The sequence below is a fragment of the Chelon labrosus genome (genome assembly GCF_963514085.1).
Source record: "Chelon labrosus genome assembly, chromosome: 4".
Lineage (NCBI taxonomy): Eukaryota > Metazoa > Chordata > Actinopteri > Mugiliformes > Mugilidae > Chelon > Chelon labrosus.
In genome coordinates, this window is record NC_140340.1 from 21,197,487 (window position 1) to 21,218,876 (window position 21,390).

The following is a 21,390-nucleotide window of genomic DNA, read 5'->3' on the forward strand; positions in this document are numbered from 1 at the left end:
GTAGATAAAAAAAAAAGGTCAAGTGTACAATATTATTTTGGCCAAATTATGTTGTTTTTGAAAATTGCACTGCTGTTTTGTGTCTGCATTAATGAGATGTTGTGTTTCAAGAAAACACTCAAATGTGTTAAGTCCAAAAAAGCCTTGTATGTGCACCCTTAAATGTTTTGATTCCTGACTGGACCTAAGTATTTTTCTCTTGTTTCTATTTTGTTTTAAGTTTTATGTTGTGCAGTCATGCTCAGTCTGGTTTCGCTGTGCTTTATATGTTTTTTGCCTTTCTTTAAAAGCCAGATTTTGATTCTAAATAAAGGTGTAAAGAAAACAAAATGATCCTTCTTCCATTGTGATGAGAGACAGTCAAGTTCTGTTTTACATTTGATTCACTCATCTGTTTGAACTTCCTGAGGAGGGAAAACCTTTGTAGATAAAATATAATATATGCAGTACAGTGATATTAAATGAAATCAGACCATAGTAAATAATTTAAAAAGATATTACAAATAAATATGATTTATATCATGAAAACAATGTTTCATTAATAAGTGCTCTATATATTTTACATTTTACTTCATCACATGTATTGTATGGACATAGCTAATATTTGCTTGGTAGATTCAACTTTTCCATACAATACATTAATAAATAAATAAATAAATAAATAAGCACTATTATTGTTGTTGTTGTTGTTGTTGTGTTCTTTCTGCTACTGTAAGAACATTTTATGGCTATTGCTAATAGCATTTTGAGTTTCAGACTTTATGTGTAATTTTATATTGTGGGGCTTTGACCTTATTGGTCCCCGCTGTCTTTAAATACAACACCGTTTGACGAAAACATTCATATGAAGACATTTGATTGGCTCTCAAATTTAAACGCGACAAAGAATTAGCCAATCAGAGAAGCTGTTCTTGGTCGTTGCCAGCAACGAACGTACACAGTTAAATATTCAGGAAGTGGCGTGTGGCGGTGCGGTCAGTCAGAGCTGGTTTGAAGGGCTTGTATTAAATGATAAATTATGTTCTAATAATCAGTTTATTTTGTATAAGGTTGTCGGTAAACGTGCAGCTGTCTCTGTCTTTTCTGTTGGCATGAATCTCGGGTGAGTCTTTAACGGTAACAATAGCTAGCTAGGCTAATGCATTTAGCGATGTGTCGCAGTTCAATTCAATTTAATTAATATAGCGTCAATAACAATAGAAATTGTCTCAAGACGCTTTACAAAATCCGGCAGTGAAATTGATTATTTTTTTTATCAGCGTGCGAAAAAACACACAACATGTCTGGTGATACAGATGATAGAAAGATATTAATGTGTAAATATGAATTTGTCCTGATTAACTCTCCTGGTTTTTACCACGTGTTAGCAAAAGATGAATGAAAATAATTAGCTGGAAACACTAATGTGACTACAAATCCCATTAATAAGAAAGATTACAAGAGTCCAGAGTCTGGTAAATGAGCCAGTTTGTTAAGTATACCTGTCTGTTTTAAACCCAGCCCAGTTCAACAATAAATTAGTAAATGTTCAGTTTTAGTTGAATCTGGGTGGGTGATTCAGCTGCAGTGAAATTTTAGAGTATGCTGAACTTGAGCTCCAGTAGCTCCTCAGTAGGATCAGACCAAAACATCCATCAATGATTGTTGGTTCATGACCCTAGGTACTGACCACTACAGACCAGGAGCGCCCCACAAGAGCTGCAGTTCTGAAAATGTTCTGACCTAACATCAGCTTTGAGGACAAAATACTCACTTGATGCCTGATATATCCCACCCACTGACAGGAGCCATGAGAACCAGATAATAAAGTTAACTTTAAAACTTTTGATAAACCTTACAGTTAGGACTGGCCCAGTTGACCCTGAAACATCCTTAAGCTATACTAGTATAGGGCTGGGCTTGGATACTGTTGGACTTCCTATGATGCACTAAGCTCTTGTACTATAATTCCTTTTCTCTCGCTATCCATGCATTTGTGTGCTACCACCGTATACCATGTTAGTTGCTGTGTTCCCCAGCACTGAATAATCTGCTTTATTCACTTCATCTGTCAGTGGTCATAATGTTATGGCTGATTTGTTCTCTGTGTTGCTGTGCTCTTATAAGTTCTCTTTTTGTGAACAGAGACGGTCTGCTGTTCGAACTTGAAAATGGAAAACCCCGGCTGTTTTTACTCAGCCACAGTGAGTAAATTGCTTGTGTTACAATGAATGAATGAAACATTCACTCAGTTATTTGTTCTTCTCTTTGGATCATAACTTAATGAGCAAGAAATATTTATTAAACTGATTACTGACAGTGACAATAGATTCTGACTTGCCTTTAACATCTTAAGTTAAATATTTTGAAAGTTTTCAGTTTGTTAACCATTTATAAGGCACTCAATTAAATACTTGGAAATTCAGCCCTAGAGTGTTATTGTAGGGCATAAGAAGACTTTTTTACTTTTGTGCCATTTTTCAAAATATTTAATTTTCATGTAGAAAATCAAGGTCAATGAAATTTACCATACATGGTTCCTTGTAAACATGTATTTTAGCCCATTAGAACATAAGTGCTGATTCAGGCACTTGTCAACCTACACATTATCACATTAGACAACACTGGGCCACTTCTTCGTGGTACCTAAAAAAGCGGTTATGCTCAGTGTTCATGCAGATAATTAGAACTCTGTAAAACATTATACATCATGATCAAAAGAAGAACGAGCCTGACTGCTCATGGTCATCTTTCCCATTTTTCTTGTTCTGCAGGAGCTGAAAAAAACCCGGTAAAGGTAGGTAGATCATCCGTCCTATCTGGCCCTCACATTTCCATACATACAGTGGGGAAAATAAGTATTTGATACACCACAGATTTTGCAAGTTTCCCCCTTATAAAGAATGGAGAGGTCTGTAATTTTCATCATAGGTACACTTCAACTGTGAGAGACAGAATCTAAAACAAAAATCCAGAAAATCACATTGTATGATTTTTAAATAATTAATTTGCATTATATTGCATGAAATAAGTATTTGATACACTAGAAAAACAGAACTTAATATTTAGTACAGATCCAATTACAGAGATCAAATGTTTCCTACAGTTCTTGACCAAGTTTGCACACACTGCAGCAGGGATTTTGGCCCACTCCTCCATACAGATCTCCTTCACATCTTTCAGGTTTCGATGCTGTAGCTGGGCAACACGGAGTTTCATCTCCCTCCAAAGATTTTCTGTTGGGTTTAAGTCTAGAGACTGGCTAGGCCACTCCAGGACCTTGAAATGCTTCTTACGGAGCCACTCCTTAGTTGCCCTGGCTGTGTGTTTCAGGTCATTGTCAAGCTGGAAGACCCAGCCACGACCCATCTTCAATGCTCTTACCGAGAGAAGGAGGTTGTTGCCCAAAATCTCGCAATACATGGCCCCATCCATCCTCTCCTCGATACGGTGCACTCGTCCTGGTCCCTTTGCAGAAAACTACCCCCAAAGCATTATGTTTCTACCCCCATACTTCACAGTTGGGATGGTGTTCTTGGGATTGTACTCATTCTTCTTTTTCCTCCAAACACGGCGAGTGGAGTTTATACCAAAAAGTTCACTTTTGGTCTCATCTGACCACATGACCTTCTCCCATGCCTCCTCTGGATCATCCAGATGGTAACTGGCAAACTTCAGACGGGCCTGGACATGTGCTGGCTTGAGCAGGGGGACCTTGCATGTGCTGCAGGATTTTAATCCATGGCAGCGTTGTGTATTACTAATGGTAACCATTGAGACTGTGGTCCCAGCTCTCTTCAAGTCATAGACCAGGTCCTCCTGTGTAGTTCTGGGCTCATCCCTTACCTTTCTCATGATCATTGACACTCCACGAGGCGAGATCTTGCATGGAGCCCCAGTCCGAGGGAGACTGACAGTCATCTTGAGTCCCTTCCATTTTCTAATAATTGCACAAACAGTTGTTGCCTTCTCACCAAGCTGCTTGCCTATTGTCCTGTAGCCTATCCCAGCCTTGTGCAGGTCTCTGGTGTCCTTAGACAGCTCTATGGTCTTGTCCATGGTGGAGCGGTTGGAGTGTGATCGATTGTGTGTGTGGACAGGTGTCTTTTATACAGATAACGAGTTCAGACCGGTGCAATTAATACAGGTAACGAGTGGAGGACAGGAGGGCTTCTTAAAGACAAACTAACAGGTCTGTGAGAGCCAAAATCCTTGCTGGTTGGTAGGTGATCAAATACTTATTTCATGCAATAAAATACAAATTAATTATTTAAAAATCATACAATGTGATTTTCTGGATTTTTATTTTAGATTCTGTCTCTCACAGTTGAAGTGTACCTATGATGAAAATTACAGACCTCTCCATTCTTTATAAGGGGGGAAACTTGCAAAATCGGCGGTGTATCAAATACTTATTTCCCCCACTGTAAAAGCACCCAGCACCTCATATAGCACCACACATGTTTGTGTGTCAAACTGTCCTACGTTACAGTGATGTGATTAGTTGTGATGTATCTCCAGCAGCCTCCCTTCAGGCCCAGAGCAGCTAACATCCTGAGCTGCAGGCAGCCGTCCTGTGTGGAGGAGGCACAGGGAGAGGAGCATCCACCTAGGCAACCGGCAGGGAGGCACAAAGAAGCCAGACATAAGGCTGGAGGAGCTGCTGCCTCATGTACCTCAAACACTGAGTGGAGAAGCACCACCTTGACTTCATTAAAGTCACAGGATCATCACAAAGGGAGTGGAGTTAAATTAGTGCCCAAGGTAAGGGTTATTATAAAGTTATTCTCTTGAAGAGCTGGTACACACAATATCTGACCAACAAGTTCAGACGCACCTACTCATCAACAGATTTTCTAATTCCTACATTGTAGTCTTGGTTTCTCAGTAAATGCTCAATAGCAAGATTAGGAACAGCAGCAGATCATTTAAGTCCTGCTTTAAGTTAAGAGGTGGGGTCTCCGTGAATTGGACTTTTTTGTCCAGAACATCCCACAGATGCTGGATTGAAATGGGATCTGGGGGATTTGGAGGCCAAGTCAACACCTTGAACTTGCTGTTGTTGTTCCTCAAACCATTATTGAACTGGGGAATATTATCCTGCTGTAAGAAGTCATCAGGGCATCAGTGGCTGAACTTTTTGACACGACCACATGGGTCAGCCTTTGCTCCTCACGTCCACCGTTAATCCTGTCCATCCATGACCCTGTCTCTGGTTTTTCTCCTACCTTGGGCCATTGATAGGTGCTGTACACTCCACAAGAGCTGCAGTTCTAGAGATGTTCTGACCCAATCATCTAGTTTGGTACTTGTCAGAGTCTCTCTAATCCTTCCAGTTGAACATTTTTCCTGCTTCTAATCAACTTTGAGAACAAAACCTTGAACTTGCTGCCTGATGTATCCCACCCACTCACAGGAGCCATGATAACCAGATAATCAGTGGTTATAATGTTAGGGCTGAGTTGTGTTTGTATGTGTGTGTGATGAAGGTGAAAGGAGACAAACACAAACATGGCGGTACTGTCGGACCCCAGAGAGCCAATGGGAAAACAGCACAGAGCACTGGGGGTCAGGCTGGCAGAAAAGCGGGACGTAGCGACACGCTGAGCGGCGAAGACGCAGGTCTGAAGGACAGCGTAGTGTGTCTGACCAATGAGCAGCTCCAGCAGATCCTCAACTCTATCCAGACCTCCAGTAACAACGAACAACCAGCAGAGGATCAAAGGACACAAGGTAATGATGGTAGATTGGTGATGGTAGAAACAGCCATAGTGGAGGCCTGACGGAGAACTGGAAATTATAAAAACTTAATTTTCCTTTCTCTGGTAGGAAATGACACCAGCTCAAAATGTGACTCCTTGGGGAATGGAGGAGAAGGAAGAGAGGCAAAGGAGGAAGACAGAGGAAGGACAACTGAAAGCTCACAAGAAAACCACAGGTGAGGAGCCTATCATACAGCTTTTTTCTAGATGTAATCCCATAAAGAGGACAGGGAAATGTTTATTTTTACAACATGTAAGCATTCAGAAATCTGAGTTTGAAACGTTGGTTAAAGTCGGATGTTTCTGCTGTGGTTCAGGCCGTCCGGATGTCTGTTGAGCTGGATGGAGGGACGACAGTCGGACAACAGGAAGGCCATTGACGCCAAGAAGGCTCAGTGGAAGAGAGAACTTGGTACACACACTCAAAGATATTTGATTTATTGTAATGACAAAGGGAGTTTCAGGCCCCCTTCTAGGTTTTATGGCATTTTTATTTTATGTTTTTGGCCAAAAAAAAAAAAAAAAAAACAGCAAAGGAAACACATTACTCATTTTGCTCAAACAGCAGACAGATAAAGGTAGTAATAAAGATCAGGACTAACAGAAGAACTGATCAAATATAAGATTAGACTTTATTGATCCCCGTGGGTTAGTTAGCATGATGCCAGATGTAAGAAAATCATGTACAAAAGTGTTTCAACTGATACAGAGAAAAAAAATACCACTTGACGCTGTTCAGAGCTGTCTGGCTGCAAACAAATTCAGCTCCACGGAGCATTATCAGTTCTCATCAGAGAGACTCCAGACCATCTTTTTGTGACAGAATGTTAGAACTTCATCTGACTTCCTGGCTAACGTTCACCTGTACAGCTGCAAGTATCTCATGTGTCTGTGTCATAACGCAGAGGTCAGACTGGTTTCGTGAGCCAGGAAGCACTTTATTAAAAAAACTAAATGAGATTTTGTGTGTTTTGTGTATTTTGTAGATGAACAGCTGGCTCTGAAGCAGCAGCAGCAGCAGCAGCAGCAGCAGCGTTCAGCTCCTGGCAGACTGCAGGTAAGGCACATATTTCAGCTTCTCAATAGTTTGACTTGGTTTGTTGTTTTAATCACAGGAAACTTTTTTATGAGTATCAATTCATCATTCAACAGATTAGTTTTTCATTAACAGTTCGTGAAAATAATTCTAGCAAGACAAACAAATTTGGACCCACATAAGTCACAGTTTAGGTCAGATATTTATGCAGGATTTCTGCTAGTTGTGTTGAATATTAGACGTTAACAACTAATCAATAATGAAGTAAATCATTTATTTAAGTGATTTCAGAAGTTAAATATTTCATGATCTTTCTTTGTGTTTCAGGTTGAGGAGGATGCAGAGAGTGTGTTATCAGTCCAGAGCTCAGTCAGCCACAGAGAGCAGCCGGCAGCCATCAGATCCAGCCTCAGACTCGGGGTAAACCTTTAATAAAAGCGACCCAGGAGGAGGGGTCATGTCGTCCCCTGACTGAATTATCTCTTTCCACTTCTGCAGCTTAGTTTACAGAAGTTAATGAGCTGCACAAAAGCCAATTCAAAGAATGCACACCCACTTTACACCTTTACACCTAAGCGGACATGGTTTGTAACAGAGAATCCTCTTTGGAAACGGCACTTTCAAAAAAAATACTTGCAGATGATCAGATGAGTGTCTGTAAATGTCTACCATATTTAAACACAGCAGGCTGCAGTGTGGGAAGCTTTGAAAGCTAGCAAGCAGACAGTGTAGCTATCAATGTAGCTAGCATGACGGCATGATGAAATAAAATCATGCACATAAAAAGAGCTCTTACTTGAAACATGCCCAAACCTGCCAGTAGATTTCTGCAGGACTAACACGTCACTCAAATCTCTAGAATCCAGCTGCCTTGTAACACATCTGTAGTCTGGTGTAACGCAATATTTTGATTACATTACGGGGCATAGTTCAGTGCATAAAACTGGATAGTCCTACAACCAATCAGAGCCAATTAGTTGTAAACTAATTCAGCTCGATATCTCTCAGAAGATGTGTATGACGTCTGTGTCTGTTACTCTTCTGTCCTTCTGTCCACATAAACTCCTGCACAAACGATTTGACAGGCTCAGCAGATCTTTGTTGGAGCATGATCAGTTCTCAACGGAGAGACTCAGATAGTCTGGCATATATTTCTTTTCCTTCTCGACGCACCTTGGAAGTGGATAAAGAAATATAATTTTATCTACAGTTTTTAATCAGTAAAAATATGAATTTTCAAATCTTGCCCTGAGCCGGTGACGAAGAGACTTATTATGTTGCAAAATACTTCCAAGACCTGTATGTTTAGGTTGGTGTGAAGTAAACATATTCTTGACTTGAGTAAAAAGCATCAACACGGCAAAGAAAATTTTCTTAGTACTTTAACCCCTTGATGCCTAGTGTAGCGAATTCGTGACGCACTGTTTCCGCTCAGACTGCAGCCGAAATAACGCATGTAATACTCCAATGTTGGTTTGTGCACATTCAAAAAATTCCTAGGAACCTTTTGCAAGCACTAGTTTCTCGTAGGACCGGTCGGAGTGGTAGGCAAAAACACAAATAATTAATTTCTTTATATAATTGAAAAATCAATTCAGGCGTTAAGGGGTTAAATGCATTATAGGTCCAGTGTAGAGGACTGGCATCCAGTAGTCAAATTCCAGATGTCAACCAACCAATTACTCACATTACACTCGTCGTTTTCTACCAGTGAGTAGTGGATAATATGAATATGAATCTGTACAATTTATAGGCCGGGAGAAAGACTGGTACAGGAAGCTTTATGGTTTCTATTTGTAATCTGAGTAGTATGGACTGATCACTTTTCAAGCAGGCTCGATTTCATCAGCATTCATTTTCCAAAATGGTGGTGACTGAATTCTTCTAAGCCGAAATTCAGAAAATATCTTTTAGCCTGAAGGGGTTAAAGCAAATAAAATCATTTAGTTTTGTGCAGGTGAATTTAAGGATCTTTCATCAAACATTGCAAAGGGGAAAATAATACTTCTTGTGTTGTTTCTGTAGGAGGTCACCCCTATGGAGGAGGTGCTGAGCGTCAAGAGGAAAGAGGAGCAGAGGAGACGCTGGCTAGAGGAGCTGGACCGCCAGAGAGAGGAGACGACTGAACGCAGGCGACGAGAGAAACTGCTGCAGAATCAGGTGCAGTAGAGGTGGGTGCAGGAGATCCAGTTTTGTCTTCATGGGTAACATGTTTGTGTTTCTGCAGACGGAGGACCACGAGCTCTGGGCCGCGCACTTTGACTCGCTGCAGAGGAGGCCTCTGGTCCGGGCTGCAGCTCCGTCAGCTCCTCCTCTGGCTCAGTCCAGTGGCTCCGAGCGAGGAGAGTGGGAGCCCTCGTCCAGTCTGTCGCTGTGGGAGGCCACGAGCAGCTTAGGAGTGGAGAGTGTCGGCGGAGCCAGCATTGATACAACTAGTGGATACCCGACCAAAACCAGGTAGGAGGGAAGGTACTGCTGCTCTGGAAGCCGGATAGTCCCTAAAGTATTTGGGTATATATTTGGTTTTTCTTTGTTTCATACAGTTATCTGAGGACCATGACCTCCCTACTGGACCCTGTCCAGATAGAAGAGAGAGAGAAGAGGAGGCTCAAACAACTCGAGCAGCAGGTAAGAGGAGGTGCAGAAAACAAAAAGGAAAGAATGGTGGTGGAACTTGGAAAATAAGAAATCAGAACACTGTGGTCTTTCTGTGTGTTTAATTCAACATCTGCAGATGGGCTCACTGCACAGACAAAGAATGAGCAGAGATTCCACAGTGTAGATCTGTTTTGTTCTACTTATCTACTGGAGGTCACATTGTTCACTGCTTTCAGCTATCTGTCTGGCTCCCAGGCACAGGCCCTGAAAGAACACGAGAATACTGCACATGATATATGCCTCAATAGACTTAGAGTTTAAAATAGCATCTAAACCAGGAATGTCAAACATATGGCCCACAGGCCAAAACCGGACCGCACATAGAACATCGTAACTGCAATTTTTCAATAAATGTAACTGCTGTTCCTAATTTATCCACTATTTTAGAGTGAGATAGGGACATAACACACCATCCAGAACCAAACAGCAGACAGCCATGTGCTGAAATTGTACTTATTTTTCTTAAGAGATTTCAGGTTGTTCATGAAATGTTTTGTAAAAGGAGAGTTCATCTCATCTCATCTCATCTCATCTCTGTATCTTCCAAATCCTCCCCCAGCGAGCAATCGAGGCCCAGGTGGAGGAGCGTCGGCGACAGAAGGAGCAAGAGGAGGCAAAGAAGAGACAAGAGGAGGAGGAGGAAGAGAGGAGGATAGCGCTGGAAAGAGAGATGCTGCAGAGACAGTATGAGCTGGACACACTGAGGGAAAGGCAGAAGGTCAGAGAGCATTTTATTTTATTTTATTTATTCATAATTGTTCTGCACGTTGTCTTATATGGAAATATTTTCCCTTAGAACATTTTGCTTTACTGTTTTTGCACATGTTTGACTGTGTGTATGTGTGTGTCCTAAGGAGCAGCCTGTCAATGAAGAAGAGCAACCAAAGAAAGGTTACGATGATATTGGAGTGCAGGAATCACCGGAGTCTAGCGGTGAGTCAAGCTACTACAGTACTACTGCTATTACAAACACTACAGACGTTTAGGTTGGTGTGAAGTAAACAGATTCTTAAGTAAGTCTGTCGTAGTCATACATGAAGTTATTTTAATCCTAGTACTTGCGTTAAAGGTCCAGTGTAGAGGATTTACTGGCATCTAGTGGTGAGATTGTAGACTGCAAACAAAAAAAAAAAACATCAGTAGAAGAGCTCGGATCAACATTTTTGCAGCCGATCACAGGGGTCTGTCTGGAGCCACTTAAAAAAATCCTAATTTGTATTCCATTAGGAGAAAATCATTCGCCAGTGAGATGAACACCTTTACACATCACTTCTACGCTGTAGCTTGACATTCACCTTCCCAGTAATGTAACCCACGCATTGCAAATTCCAACTGCTGTGATTGGTGTAGATTTCATCAGAACAGTCTCCATCAGACGTCTGCTCTCTTTTCTGTTGCAGTGATTTCAGTGAAAGTAAATGTTATTCAACATTCATTAGCTCCAACTCCAACATGAGTTGCTCAGTTTGAAGAACACACAGAAACCCAACACAGATGACTGGCGGCTTTCTTGCATTTTAAATTGTAAAGTATAAATGTTTAAAACACCTTAACCCTCCACGGCGTCGACCTACGGCTGGAGCATAAACCCAGTTTATAAAAATGAGTCAAAATAAGTATGTTTTTTTTTAAGCGGATTCAGACAGACTCTGTGATTAGTATCGACCAATAGCGCTTCCCACGTTCAGCCATTGGTGAGCGACTTCACAAATGCTGATCCAAAGTTTCTGATGAGCAGTGCTTCAATCTTGTGCTCTTCGTGACATTGTGCCTGGTCAACAAGTTAACTTTTAGTTCTTTAATGCATCTTGTCAAAATGCAGGTTCTTTGATCGCTCTGCTGTTTGTTTGTGTTCAGCAGTTACCACACGAGCCGAGGGTTTGGAGGACGGCGACGGTTCGGCCTCTTCTCACAGAGACACAGCTGTACAGACGGGTAACACAACCAATACTGAAACTAGTACAGCTGTCAGGACGTCTACATGAGTGTATTACAACAAGCTGTTAACTGATTTAAATTCCGTTTCCAATCTTCTTAATTATACAGGCACTTGCCAGTTCATTAGGTACACTAGTCAAAACATTCTAATGTAACAGACCTGAATTAAATCTTGACTTCATGAAGGTTTTGGTATTCAGCGTTAGTTACAAATAACTGAGAGAGCTGTTGATTCAACTGTTTTTCTTGTGGAGGCTGTGGTTTGTAGCTTGTTGCAAAATATGTATCATCTCCTCAGTTTAATCCAGTTTAACAGCACCAAAAACTACATCCTCCAAAATCATTATCCAGTTTAATGACCACCTTTCTGACGCTGTTTCAGCATCAACTGAATATTAGATTTGTCATGTAGGAGGATTTAGTGCACGAGTGTTGTATTAGAATAGATTCACTAGCGTACCTAATGAACTGGTAAGTGACTGTACAATGGTTTAAGTTACTAATATATCACAAACCAACACATGGGTGAAACTCACAACAGAACAGAAACTTAATTAAATCAGTTTTAATGTAAAACCAAAAACTGCCTTTGTCAAAACATCTGTCACACAGCCTTTACTCATACTTTGTGGAACTACAGGGCTTTTATTTAGACGCGGCAGCACTCAGTGAAAACTTTATTTTTCTGAAGTCACAAATGAGTGCATGGTACCATGCTTTAAATCCTGCTTTAAATCCTCTCTCTCTGTGCAGAAGCCACTCCCAGTCTACCCCTTAGAGTTCAGACTCCGGACGTCACACAGCTCCAGCCGCCTCCAAACGGCCGGAGCCGAGCGCTGAGGACGGGGAAGGAGAACGTCTGTGTGACGGCAGGAGGTGACCCGTACGAGGCGTTTGCCAGGACAGAGAGGAGCAGGAGAGACAAGAGGAGGCCAGAGTGGAACACACAGAGGTAGTAAATGACACCATCTTTAAAGACCTTTAAACGAAAGAACTGGATTTGGTTTCATAAATAAATATCAGTCTTGTATATTTCAGGTGGTCTTTTTCATGGATTTTAAGTAGGGCTGATTTCCAACATCGTTTTGATTCCGATTCAGTATCAATTCATTTAGAGATATTTCAGTTTCAAAACAATTTTACTTGATAATAAAACTTCCAGAGATTTGTGGTATTTCCACAATATTTATTCTCTAGTCTCACATCTTTCCTGTGTCTTCACTTTAGTGCAGCTCTTCTCTGTGGTCATATTTTTAAATCCAATCATCTTTCAGGTCTGACGGTGCTCTCAGAGTTGGAGCTTCTGTCATGTTTTGGATGTCATCATCGACTAATCTCTTGGCAAGGTGTTGCAAGATTTGCTGAGCGAAACAAGTCTTGATCCGAGGACTTTATGAACTGAATCTTACAAATTTGAATGGGAAAATCTCAAACCAGGACATCACCATGTTTTATGGACATCTCTCATCTGTCCACAAAAGATTTCCCCAATAGTCTTCTGGCTTGTCCACATGTTGTTGATCAAACTGCAGACAGGCAGAAAAGTTAGTTTATTTTGTTGGACAGCAGTGTCTTTGTTCTTTGTTCTTTCCACTCTGCCATGTACACCATGGTCAGTGTTCTCCTGATGGTGGATTAATGAACATTAACATTAGCCAGTGTGAGAGTTTAGTTGCTTAGAAGTTACCCCGAGTTCCTCTGTGACCTCTCAGACTATTATGCGTCTTCTCCTCTGATGCTCCAGACCCAGCCGTCGCTTCGTTCCAGCCTCGGAGCGCTACCCGGCCGCTCTGCAGAGGAACAGGCAGGAAAGTCGATTAAAGAGACAGGCGGAGCTCCTCGCTCTGCAGGAGAGGACCTGTCTGTCGAGGATCGACCCACCTCCTCCTCCTCATCTTGCTCTTCCTCCTCCTCAGCAGCAGAATGAGTCTCGTCTCGGCCCCAGCGTCACAGACACCAGGACCAGTCCCTGCAGGAAGGTAATCATACTTCTTCATACTTAAATAAATATAGATTATTCAGCTTCAACATTATTAGGCTGAGCTTCATTGTAAACGTCTGTTTCAGGTGGAAACTGGTTCCAGAGGACACAGCAACGCCACCGCCGCCAACACTGAAAGGTGAGCAGCACCACACAACACTGCCTAAACAAAAAAGAAGAGTTTCATCCTGAAAATGAAAGTCAGAAATCTGACAACAGGAAAAACGAATGTTTTAAAATTTTACAGACACAATTTGTTTATTGAACAAACAAAAAATCAGTTACCTATAAACTGGTCAAACGTTTCTCTCATTTAATACAAATAATGAACTGAGACAGATTTCATATTTATGTTAAGTTATAATTAATCATAATTACAATTGTGACCCAGATTATGTCATTTACTGTCTTTTAGTGAAAAAAAAGTTGTGTTTGTAATATTTAAATTCAGTTGAACTGTAGTTTTCTGACTCACCTTGATTCACAAACTTGTTTACTGGCAGCTAATTGATGGTGTTAGTGAGTCTGAGCGCCTGTAGGGTGATTTAATAAAAAATCAATAAAGCTCAAAAACAACAATAAATTGACTGAACGAGGACAGAACAAACTGTTGAAGATGCTGGAGATGAGATTTCAGATGTCATAACATCTGTCCCAAAGTTTCATGAATGGAAACAAAATTTAAACTGATCACAGAAAGGAAATCAAAAGTGAGGATGTCAGAATCTACTTTTTTTTTTAATTTAATTCATTTTAAGGACATTTTTGTTTCTTGGTGTTTTTATTAAATTATTATGTCACATGTTACTCCCTCATCCTTCGGTCCGCTGCCAGTTAAAACCAGACGAGCAAAGTTAAATGTAACGTAAATGCATCAGTGAGGTCAGTGGAGAAGATGTACTCGACCAGTTCAGTTTATTTATTTATTTATTTAGAAATAACTTGACCTGGACGACCAAGAACCTTCACAGACCTGTAATGTTTAGTGTGGTCATGTCCTCCAGGGGGCGCTCTCCTCCCATCCCTGCAGTCAGACACAGAGGTCCGGGTCAGCTGGCGTCCTCTCCTCCTCCTCCCCCTCTCCTGGAGTTTGTTCCTTACGTCCGGACAGATGAAGTCTTCAGCCTGGACCCCCTGGAGCCCGCTGACACCCCTCCACCTCTCACTCACTCAGGTTAGACTCTTTAAAACTTTATCATCGTTTCAAAACGCATCATTTACTTCAGAAAAGTTGGAGCCTGAATCTTGTATGAGTCATTTTACAGTTTTTTGGTTTTAAATGTATGTAAATAAAAACAGAGACAAACTCTTTAACTGCTTCACTTTAGTTATTAGTGTTATCAGACTGGAGAATATATCTCTCTCTCCTCATCATCTATCCCTCTCTTCTCATATTACCCCTTGTCTAGCTCTCTCTTTGTCTCTCTTTCTCTCCTCTCTCTCTTCTTCATCTATTGATCTCTATTCTCATGTATCCCCTCCCTCTTCACGTCTATCCCTCTCCTCCATCTGTCCCCCCTCTCTTTCTCTTCTCCACTATCCCTCTTTCTGTCTTATTCAGAAGAGAGAGAGAGTCCTACACCCTCTAATCCACGCCCATTATACTTTAATCATTATTTTTATTCTTGACTTTATTTAAGTTAGTTCTTAGGCACCCTCCAAACTCACACAGTGAGTTGTTCCTATTTAATCTCGCTGCTCCTCTGCACCTGTAACAAATAACAAACCCGTGATTTTTAAAAAAAAAAAATTAATTTAGTTGTCACACTAGTCTCCAGTGTCAAATTACAACGGGCTGATTTCACTGTTTATTAACAGACCAACATATTAATTACTTAGTGAATTATGGTTAGGAGCAGTAGAGGAGGAGGAGGAACAGTAGAGGAGGAGGAGGAGGAGGAGGAGGAGGAGGAGGGGAGCGTATTTCAGGGCGGACAGACAGGAAGTAGATGTGTTGCGTGCGTTGGTGTCTGAAAAAAGTGACTCTCTCTTGGTTGGCAGCTCCTCCCCCACATGGACACCACCTCCTCCACCCAGAGCTGCTACGAAACAAACACACCCACCGACAGCAGGAGATCCTCAGAGGACTGGCTCAGCTACGACAGGTAACACACAGACACACAGGCTGACTTTAGTTTCATCTAAAGGTTTAGTGTGTCTCTTTCTCTCATGTATCCATCTCCTCGTCTCTCTCTCTCTCTCTAATCAGTTAAAGTATCTCTCTCTTCTCTACAATCAGTGACGTTGAGAGGTAGTAGATGTGATTGACAAGTCAAACTGCTGCATCTGTGACTTTTATCCACCGCAAGCATAAATAAAAAGGGGGACTTCGGTTTCAAGCAGCTGAGTTCAGAAAGATCTCTTTGATTGTTTAACATTCAACGTGTCTGACCTGACATAGGAAGCAGGATTAAATCAGCTGTTCACATTCAGTCAGACTCTAAATCAAAGACGTGTAACTCCTCAATTACCTCAGTTTCTATAAAGGACAAGTCAAAGAGACATGTTCATGTGATCAAATGGTTTTCAGTGAACCAAACGAGCTGGATGAGAATAAATGGGACAGTTTACATTTATTTCCTCCATGTCTGATCTAAACTCATAAGAACGTAGACACATTTAATGATGTACAGTCCCTTTTCTTGTGTGTTTTTAAGGGTTTACTACAGAAGCAGAGGGAGCTGGAGACGGATCTGAAGCGCCGTGACAACGAGCACCGGTCGCCCTCGACAACACAGTGACCTGTGAGTCAGGATGAAGACGTTTTCATTCAGCAGGAAACCTTCAGACTCATTAATCGCTGAGGATCAGTCGCCAACTCAATGTGCCAAAACATGATGTGCTGGTGTCCAGGTTTTAGTGCGTCTGGCAATAAAATGATGTCTTAAGATCAGAAAAGAGTTTGTCTCTCTGTATGCAAATAAACACAGACAGTAGAATATAATAACAGCTGTTGTCTCAAAACCACACCATACCACTGGATCTTTGATGTCAGCTGTTCATACTCGGAACTTAAAGTTGGCCACTTGTTGTAATGTTCAGTTGATGTTGAAACGGTGTCAGAAAGTTGGTAACAACTGGATAATGGTTTTGTAGGATGTAGTTTGTGGTGCCGTTAAACTGGATTGAATTAAACACTAAAGTGTTTCTGTTATTTAGCCTAGCCCACTGACTACAATGGGTTGTCAAAATAATAGGAACATGTGTCAATTCTACAGCACTACAAACCACAGACTCCATAATGAAAACATAACTGAATGAACAGCTCTCTCAGTTATTTGAAATTTTGTTTTAGTGAAGGACTGTCGGCTGGACTTTGTGAAGCCCAAGTTGTGTTTGTTCATATTTGGGCTGAGCAGGAGGCTGGTCCCGGGTAACGCATCTCCAACCTCCGTCATCTCAGTGTTCTCTTTAAATGTCTTTTTCTACCTCTCAAAACTCAACACCACCTAACAGACAAACTTTCCTCCTGCTGCTCACGGGCTGAATCTAAGAGGTTGAGCAAGACGCTGGGAAGATTTTATAGTAAAGTTTGTTTTTAACGCACTTTGTATAAGAATGTCACTGGACCAGTCTTCACATGTTTTATACAGAGAAGCTCCGTCGACCTGTTTACACTAAGACTGAACGTCCTTTTCTTGTTTCTGCTGGTCGAGGGGTTTCTGTTTGTGCACCTGTGTTTTTATTGTACCTTTTTTTTTATTTATTGTAAACATAATAAATAATGTATTAGTGTTTTGATTGTTTGTTTTCCTTTAGGCTGTTTGACAAGAAGAGCATATTTGTGAGTTTTACAGTTCTTAGAAATGAGACTAATGTGTTTGCAGTCTTTTTACAAGTGATTTAGAATCATTTAAATCCAAATCAGACAAATCAAGAAAAATATTATTTGTGTTGGATATTTTCGATAACGTGAATTTATAATGAATTTCCTTATTTTTTTTTTCAAAAGTCAGAAAATGATTAAATGAGATCATCATGGTGCACACTTTACTTTTACTTTAGTTATTAAAAGCAGTTTAAACCGAATGCTTTTTAAGCTGTAAACTCGGGTAAATAGGCTAGTCAACGCTGAAGTGCCAAAAACTGCAGTTCCTCTAATGTCCACCAGAGGCTGGCTACAGAAGTCAGTAAATCCCCGTACAGGTACAGCTCAGAAAACTTCAGATAATGAAAATCCAAAACTCAATGTCTCAAATATTTAGAATATTACATAAGATCAATAAAAACTGGGATATTTTAAACACGAATGTTAATACAAATATATTTAACGTGTTATGTCCATATTTTAGGGGCTTGCTTGAGGGAGGTTAAGCGGACTATTCGTTGTTTTTGTTTCATTTTTGTCATCAGAAAATAAAGATGCTTGAAAGTGCAGCAAAACGCCTCCTCCCTCCTTCTCATTCAAAAATAAAAGACATTGCAGATGGTTACACTGGTTACGTTTAAAGTTTTAAAATATTAAAGAAAAAGTTCTGATTTATTTTAACTTATTTCCATTGTTTCATCCATCCTACTATCTATTCACAGAAGCCGCTGTCGGCTTAGGGCTCCATTCTCCCCACGAGCTCTTGCAAGGCTTTTCATCTGAATAATATAATAATAAAATGCTGTTTTACATTAGTATAAAATATAAATATGAATAGCTTTAGTCCTGTTTTTTTTTTTTTTATTATTTTATTTTGGACTCTCTGCCATTTTATAGACCCAACTGACAAATATAAAAACAACCTGACTTGAAGTGTTTTAGCATGTTACCTAACCAGGCTCTGTGTAGAAACTTTTCTTTACTTGAAGCTTCAGGTGTTTTCTACCAAATTAAACCGGGCTGCAGACTCTCTGTGGCGCCTTGAAGGGTATTCAGTCTCAGAACAGAATAATCCTGAAGGGAAACTCGACTCAGGTTTGTTTTCAATCAAGACAAAAGTCAGAGCAAACTATAACAGAGTTCATGTTATGTAGTGGACGACTGAGGCTGCGGTAAGTGAATACTCACAGCATGCTGTTTTTTTTGGTCATTAATTTAAAAAAGTTTAAACTGACATTAGGGCGGCACAGTGGCGAGGTGGTTAGCACTGATGCTTCACAGCGAGAAGGGCCCGGGTTCGAATCCATGGGCTGACTGGGCCTTTCTGTGTGGAGTTTGCATGTTCTCCCTGTGTCTGTGTGGGTTCTCTCCTGGTACTCCAGCTTCCTCCTACTGTACAAAGACATGCTCGTTAGGTTAATTGGTGATTCTAAATTGGCTGTAGGTGTGAATGTGAGTGTGAATGGTTGTCTGTCTCTCTGTGTTAGCCCTGCGATAGACTGGCGATCTACCTGTCCAGGGAGTACCCCGCCTCTCACCTGATGACAGCTGGGATAGGCTCCAGCAGACCCCGCGACCCTTAACAGGAACAAGCGGTTACAGAAGATGAATGAATGAATGAATAAACTGACATTAAAGAGTCTTGTTCTGTTAATCAGAGCGATGCGTCTGTACTTTAAGCTGGCCACTTGTGATCAGATCACTGAGGACGCATGTTACTACAGCTCTGAACGAAGCACGATCCTCCAAACTCCGTTAGTTCAATCAGACATCGAGGCAAAGTGTCTCGTTTGTGCAGGCAGTTTTAATACAAAAACCTGTTGTAAAAAAAAAAAAAAAAACAACAACATAGAAAATGATTTTCAAGTTAAAACCAGTTACAGAGTCTCATTCTACATACCACAACAAACTGAACACAGGGTAGCAAACCAAACATTCAGTACAAAAAACTTAATGGCTTTTTACAAGATATAAACAGTTTCTAGTGGAAGACATATAAGGCAGTCTGTCTTTTTTTTTTTCTTACAGCATCAGTTTCCACAAATAATGTCCTTGCTGTAGAAAACGTCTTTCATAAGAAAAATGTACTTCTGTGTCTGGAAAAAAAAAAAAAAAAACTTTCTCTCTCCTTTCCCAGAGTGTGGAAACAAACCGTCAGGGTTTTGGTGCATTCATGAAAGCTGGGAGAGAGCAGTGTACGTTAATAAAACAGAAGTCATATTAAAAGCCCAGAGGCTCTTGAACAGATTAAACCTGAACACCAGAAATTAACATATGTACATCTCAGTGCTGATCTGCTTCTTTTTCTTTTGCCTACATTTAAATAAACTGTTGTGGTCGTTATCTCCCACGTACGTCTAAAAGCTGCGCTACAGCCTCGATACAGGCTCGTCTCTTAGTGATTTTAAGGGAAACTAAACTGGTTTCTACAATGAGGCCCAACACACGGCAAACACATACACCTCTATGAGCACTCAGTCTGCAGAGTGATCCAAGGGATAGCTTTTATTAAAACTAAATTGAAGTGGCGCTCATACATTTGAGGCTTTCAGGGAGGTTATCTAGTTTTTAGGGGACCTTTTCCTGTTCCTTGACATTTCAGTCGCTCACGGGTTCATGAGAAATTACAGGATTGGCAGAAAATGTCTGGCTGGGAAACGAGGTGATTCAGTAAAGCCAAAAAAAATGTTCTCTTAATCTCCAGTAAACATGAGTGACAGTCGCAGCTAATGATGATATCTGTGGTGTTGAAAATGAATAATCAAATAATCAGTTACCACAAAATTAAATTGCTAATTAAACTGGCAACTGCTGTTGTTTATGAGAAACTTTCCCCCATGCTGTTTTCAATATCTTAAATGTGAAGATTTTAAGCTTTTTAGATCTGAAAATAACCAAGTCTCGTAGGATGTTTTTCTTTGGCACGTGGGGAATAACGACATTTTTCATTTTTCAGAAAATAAATCCATAAAACAAATACCTGCGTTTCCACATTTTTTCACAGTTGGTTTGTGATTAGCCGTTTAGCACAGCTCGTTCTTTAAATCCTTAAAATGTTGAGCAGATTTAAAGCCACAGCGTCACACATTTGTGTCCCCCTTCTGTCCTTGTAAGTAACTACAAAAACACTGTTTAACAAATGTCTGCAGGCGCCACGTAGCTTAGGTAAAGGAACCTGCTCATCATGTTTTTCTTATTTTAAATCCAACATCAGCTCTTTCCCAGCTTAGATATAACATGAAACTTTTTTTGTTGAGTTTGTATTTTAAAGTTATTGAACCCTGAGTGAGTGAAACATCCAGAGTCATGGAGAAGCTGAACCTCTGGAGCTGCAGTGTGTGACCATGCATTCATTCTGTCTTCAGTCTAGTTCTGGTGTGATGTTTTGACTACACTCGGATTCAGCTGATAACCAGGCAGTTTGATTTTGGTTTTCTACCTGATCAGCTGACGTTACATCCCATTGAAGCCGCCCCCTCGTTGGCCCCCTCTGTATCTGTTGCTGCCTTGACCCCCAGAGCTGTGGTACCCTCCCAGCAGCCTCGGCCCGCTGAAGTCCCTGCCGGTTGGCTGGAAGCCCCAGACCAGGGCGCCAGCACCTGTGGGGCCTAAACCACTCGGCCAGACAGGTGCAGGCCCCAGGAGGCCTCTTATCCCCCCCAGGGCAGTCAGGGGCCCCAGCATGGGGCCAGCAGAGAAATGCTGGCTGTGGAGTCGAGGCAGTTGAGGAGGCTGCAGGAGCCCGACGCCCCGCTGCTGGTTCTGGGGACGGAGGTGTGGGTGTGACGGTCTTTGCTGCTTGCTCAGCTGCTGCAGGTGTCGGTGCTGGTCTGTTACCGTGGTGATACCTTCTGCTACCTTGGTTCCACCAGCTGAGCTGTTGGCCGGTGCTGGTGGTGCTCCCGCTTCTCTTACTGGCTGTTCCTGTGTCTCTCTGCAGGAAGGACACAGGAAGAGATTCAGCAGCAGCAGCAGCATACAGGAAGTCATGAAAACTATCTGGGGGGAGGGTTGATAGTAAAGACGAGTAGAATTTACACTTGTCTTTACTTCTGAGTTTCATGAAGATGTTTCATCAGAGTCTTCAGTTCTAAATGTCTGGTGGAGAGTTTAGGTTTTTATCAGGAACATCTGTGGGTTTTATCCACCTGAAACTCATATGACTTGAGTCTGTTAACACCCAGATACTCATCTGTGATTAAACATCTTTAAGAAACCCCAAGTAGTC

General features: G+C 41.2%; 2 protein-coding genes across 11 annotated transcripts in view; one reads left to right on the forward strand and one right to left on the reverse strand.

Moving 5' to 3' along the window:
• The first annotated feature begins 991 nt into the window (after positions 1-991).
• On the forward strand, positions 992-17,069 carry ccdc66 (coiled-coil domain containing 66). Of its 8 annotated transcripts, none has more exons than XM_084542461.1 (21): positions 992-1,102; positions 2,125-2,183; positions 2,754-2,776; positions 4,501-4,743; positions 5,469-5,712; positions 5,809-5,917; positions 6,059-6,153; positions 6,728-6,798; positions 7,105-7,197; positions 8,803-8,937; positions 9,005-9,234; positions 9,321-9,405; positions 9,995-10,153; positions 10,290-10,368; positions 11,293-11,370; positions 12,127-12,325; positions 13,118-13,352; positions 13,441-13,493; positions 14,359-14,528; positions 15,356-15,459; positions 16,012-17,069. In XM_084542461.1, the coding sequence occupies exons 1-21, from the start codon at positions 1,092-1,094 to the stop codon at positions 16,093-16,095; spliced, it is 2,559 nt and encodes an 852-aa protein (XP_084398587.1). In that variant the 5' UTR covers positions 992-1,091; the 3' UTR covers positions 16,096-17,069. The 8 variants fall into 8 exon arrangements, with proteins under 8 accessions (XP_084398587.1, XP_084398588.1, XP_084398582.1 ...); XM_084542462.1 differs by having other exon boundaries at positions 4,504-4,743; XM_084542456.1 differs by lacking the exon at positions 992-1,102 and having other exon boundaries at positions 1,735-2,183.
• Positions 17,070-18,352: 1,283 nt separating this feature from the next.
• Positions 18,353-21,390, reverse strand: part of tasora (transcription activation suppressor a) — a 35,832-nt gene continuing 32,794 nt past the window's right edge. The window contains exons 28-29 of one of the 3 annotated variants that reach the window (XM_084542448.1): positions 20,602-21,096; positions 18,353-19,342 (exon numbers count right to left, since the gene is read on the reverse strand). In XM_084542448.1, the coding sequence (XP_084398574.1) occupies positions 20,616-21,096 (481 nt within the window). In that variant the 3' untranslated portion in view covers positions 18,353-19,342; positions 20,602-20,615. Of the gene's footprint in view, positions 21,097-21,390 lie in introns of all 3 variants that reach the window. The other 2 variants (XM_084542447.1, XM_084542449.1) reach the window with 2 other exon arrangements.